This window comes from Fulmarus glacialis, unplaced genomic scaffold (genome assembly GCF_000690835.1).
Source record: "Fulmarus glacialis isolate BGI_N327 unplaced genomic scaffold, ASM69083v1 scaffold6431, whole genome shotgun sequence".
NCBI lineage: Eukaryota > Metazoa > Chordata > Aves > Procellariiformes > Procellariidae > Fulmarus > Fulmarus glacialis.
In genome coordinates this window covers 1-3,493 of record NW_009192171.1, presented here as the reverse complement: position 1 = coordinate 3,493, position 3,493 = coordinate 1, and the positions used below count along the sequence as shown (strand labels likewise).

Below are 3,493 nucleotides of genomic sequence, written 5' to 3'. Positions count from 1 at the left end.
AAGGACCTGCTGTGGACAAAGTTTTCTTCGCATCATCTCATGGAATCACTCTACTTAGCCTTCAGTATTGACACAGACTGACAACTGTATTCAGGGAAAAATGAATTTTAGCAAATCAGAAAACAAAAATCAGTACACCACTTCAGAAAAGTGGAAGGGTTTGCAGGAGAATGACACTGAAACAGAATGTTCACCTTTCCTTCCAAGTTTCCTATGGGGTAAGACACACTCCAATTTTTTTTCTTAAAATGGTACATTCAAGTAAAATCTTCAATAAAAATAAACTACATCAGCCTTCAAAGGAAAACATTGTGGCTTCAAAAGGTTTTCATTGTAGCACAAAAATTGAGCATAGCAAGCAGTTTGAGCACACAATGGAGCTGTAATTTGATAAATAGCCTTCCATCATTCAAGGCTACAACTGTGCAAAACCTTGCTATCAGCACTCTCATCAAAGATACTATTGACTCTTCTCTATATCATTTTTCTGTGACTTTTTCCATTTTTACTTACTCTAGCCAATGATTTAAAAAAAAAAAAAAGGTTGCTTACCATCTGTATGCAACACCTTGCAATCTGCTGCTGAAGGGTTATTTTCACCCTCTTTAATGTTGCTGATGTTGTCCTTTTCAAGTAGTCTGTCCACCATGGCAATAACGCAGTTTAAACTATTTCCCACATTGGCCCACACCCTGTCCTGAAAAGAGCGTAATTATCAGTGCACATTACTGAAGAAGAAAAAAAAGAGACAATACTAACTTCTTAGTAACACCTTGAAGTGGAGACAGAGACGTGCAAATTACTAGAAGTATTACTACTAGAAGAAATATTAGGTGTCAGCATATTATCATTTCTCTCATTCTTCAGCCTACTACCAACTTAAGCCTTTTTTATGGAGTTTTTTCTTGCAGTGTAAATGACTGAACTGAAGCTGTTTGGGTTTTTTAGACACTGGAAAACACGTGTGCTTCAAACTCTACATGAAAATGCATGCGAAGTTTCAGGTCCAATCACAAGGAACTGAGCAGTTTGTCTATTTGAAATAATACAGTAAGAGCATATATATTCAAAACCTTGCCAAATCAAATCTTGTGTGCAACTGCCAGTTTTGCCAGAGTACTCGACAACCTCTTTTTGATAATTTAACATACCCTCTATTTTATCACATCAGTACTCTGTTAAAGAAAATGTAAAATTAAAGGACTAGAACTAGAAACTTGCTGTCATGATATGTTTATTAGGGAACGCAATTTCAATATCGTTCTTCACCTCTCACACAAACTGCAAACACTTAACTGAGTTTATAATAAATATGAGAATTACAGAAGTAATAGAGTGGTAGAAGAAATTCTGTACAAGCAGTGAACAAAAGAGATAATGTGGAGTGAAAGAAAGAGCTGTTATGGAACAGAGATACAGGAAGGGTCCTTCAGGTGCTGGATGCTGCAGAAATCGAAGATCTTGCACCTACTTTTGTGGGGGCTGAGTAAGAAAAAGTAAAAAACCAAGCTGTACAAGAAATGAGGCTGTACACAAGGCTAGCAATCAGCCTAAAATCAAGACATAACAAACCCACAAAAAACCCCCATGTACATGTTTTAATGCTGAGTCATTCTGAAACTAATGCAGAGCAACCAGAGTTTGCTTGAGAGTTAAAAATGGGAAGATAAGTATCACTCTTCTTCTTTCTACTTTATGATACAATAGCCAGAAGCATTATGTATATGTCAGGCCTTGAGGCGTAAAAATGGAGTTGCAAAAGACAACAGGAGAAAAGGATAAAGAAAACTGAAAACTCAGAGAAATACCATAGTTCCATATAAATGGTAACACTTGGAAGTTGGGTGAAGGCAAAGTTAGAACTACTATTAAGGCAAACATGTAATCTAAGATTTATTTTTAATTACATGCCACACTACTTAGGCCATTATCCTGACTAGAGGGATCTGATCTTTCCCTGTTCCCCCCACTCGAGGGCACACCCAGTGACAAGTGGGCAGCCTGCCCTGAGGGACGTGACCTGGGCCTGCAGACGGGAGCAGGTACTTGCTGAATCTGTACAGCAACACAGATCCTCTCCTCCAGCTCCCCAAACCTGATTCCTGGAAAGATCTTGTCAGGCTGCCTTAAGGACAAGTGAGCATCTAGTGTGATAGGTGGATGTAGAAACTACGGGTTGATTCTGAGAGCTGCTCACTCTCATGCAGAACCGCATTTAATCCACACATTTTTTTTTTTTTTAAGTACTGCATATACAATGCACCAAGTGGAAATATCTGCACCTGTACGCACGAAACAAACCCTTAGACACATGACTATCTGATATTCATATGCTTAAATACAATTTAAAGCCGAAGACAGAGGACAGATACAGATTCCTTCAAAAGTTTCATCCTGTACATGCCTCAAGCGTTCCTAAAAAACATTTAGAATATGGGTGAAATCACTGATTTCCACCACCCGCAAGCATTATTTTTGGGGGAAGGATTCTATGAAGAGCAACGAAATAGTGCAAACAGTAAAACTTCTGGCCCCAAATAGCCGCAAGTTTTCCCAGAGAATAGCAGGGAACTTCAATCTTTCTGTTCACTGAAGTTGCTGAGGTATATGAACTCAAGTTGCTCAGTGTGGCTGCAGGAACGTAATTTCCCTTTCCTCCCTCTGCTAGGAGAGTTTAATCCCAACACAAAGAGTGTTAAGCTCTTAATGAGCATCTGGAGTAATTGCACAAGCAACACAAATACGAGCCCTTGTTTCATTTTGGAAAGAACACTTTTCCCTTTTTAAACCAACTATTAACCCAGCATTGAGATGATGTCTATACAATATTCACACAAACATTCCCCAAGGGTTTAGAAGCAAAATTCATAAACATCTGTTGACAGAAACCTCACTTTTATTATCATATATCTGGTCTTTTTACATATGGGCAAGTAAGACAGAGGGAGCAAGGGCCTGGCCCACAGCTCTTTCTCCACATAGGAGGTTCCTAGGATCAGAAGCTATCATTATAGACAGACAGAAAAAACAGATGTGTCTACTGTTCATTGCGATGTTATTCTGTCTGCACCAAAGATGAGCACATTTTTCCAAGAGGGCTGCTGAAATTCTCGAGTAAAAATGCAGCTCCCAATCAATGAAAATCAAGTGACTCCCTATTATTCTCCGCGAGAAGAAATCCATCCATTTCACATTCTTTGTCATCCCTTACTAATCCTATAACGTTTTCCTGTAGCGTAGCACACTTTCCACCCACCTTTCACCTTCTTAAGTGGTCTGTTTTCAATTTGCCTAAGAACTACCTCACAAGTGATCATTTTGCAGCATGTGCCAGGTTAAAGGACAAAATACACCCACAGCCTCTCAAGTAAGCATTCTTATAAGCCCTCTGAGTGAAGTGAGGGATCAGAAGAAAATAAGTCTTATTTCTTGATACACTGAAGTACTGAGACCCTAGATTCCTAAGCAGGATGCTTCTCCCCCGATACCAGTT

The 3,493-nt window shown here is 39.1% G+C and overlaps 1 protein-coding gene across 1 annotated transcript in view; it reads right to left on the bottom strand.

Moving 5' to 3' along the window:
- The window catches only part of LOC104083469 (type II inositol 3,4-bisphosphate 4-phosphatase-like), a gene marked incomplete at its 5' end in the record, with an annotated part of 60,475 nt that extends 59,778 nt beyond the window's left edge, over positions 1–697 (bottom strand). Inside the window, one exon of the mRNA XM_009586958.1 lies at positions 553–697. Within this exon, the coding sequence (XP_009585253.1) occupies positions 553–697 (145 nt within the window). The remainder of the gene's footprint in view (positions 1–552) is intronic.
- Positions 698–3,493: the final 2,796 nt, after the last annotated feature.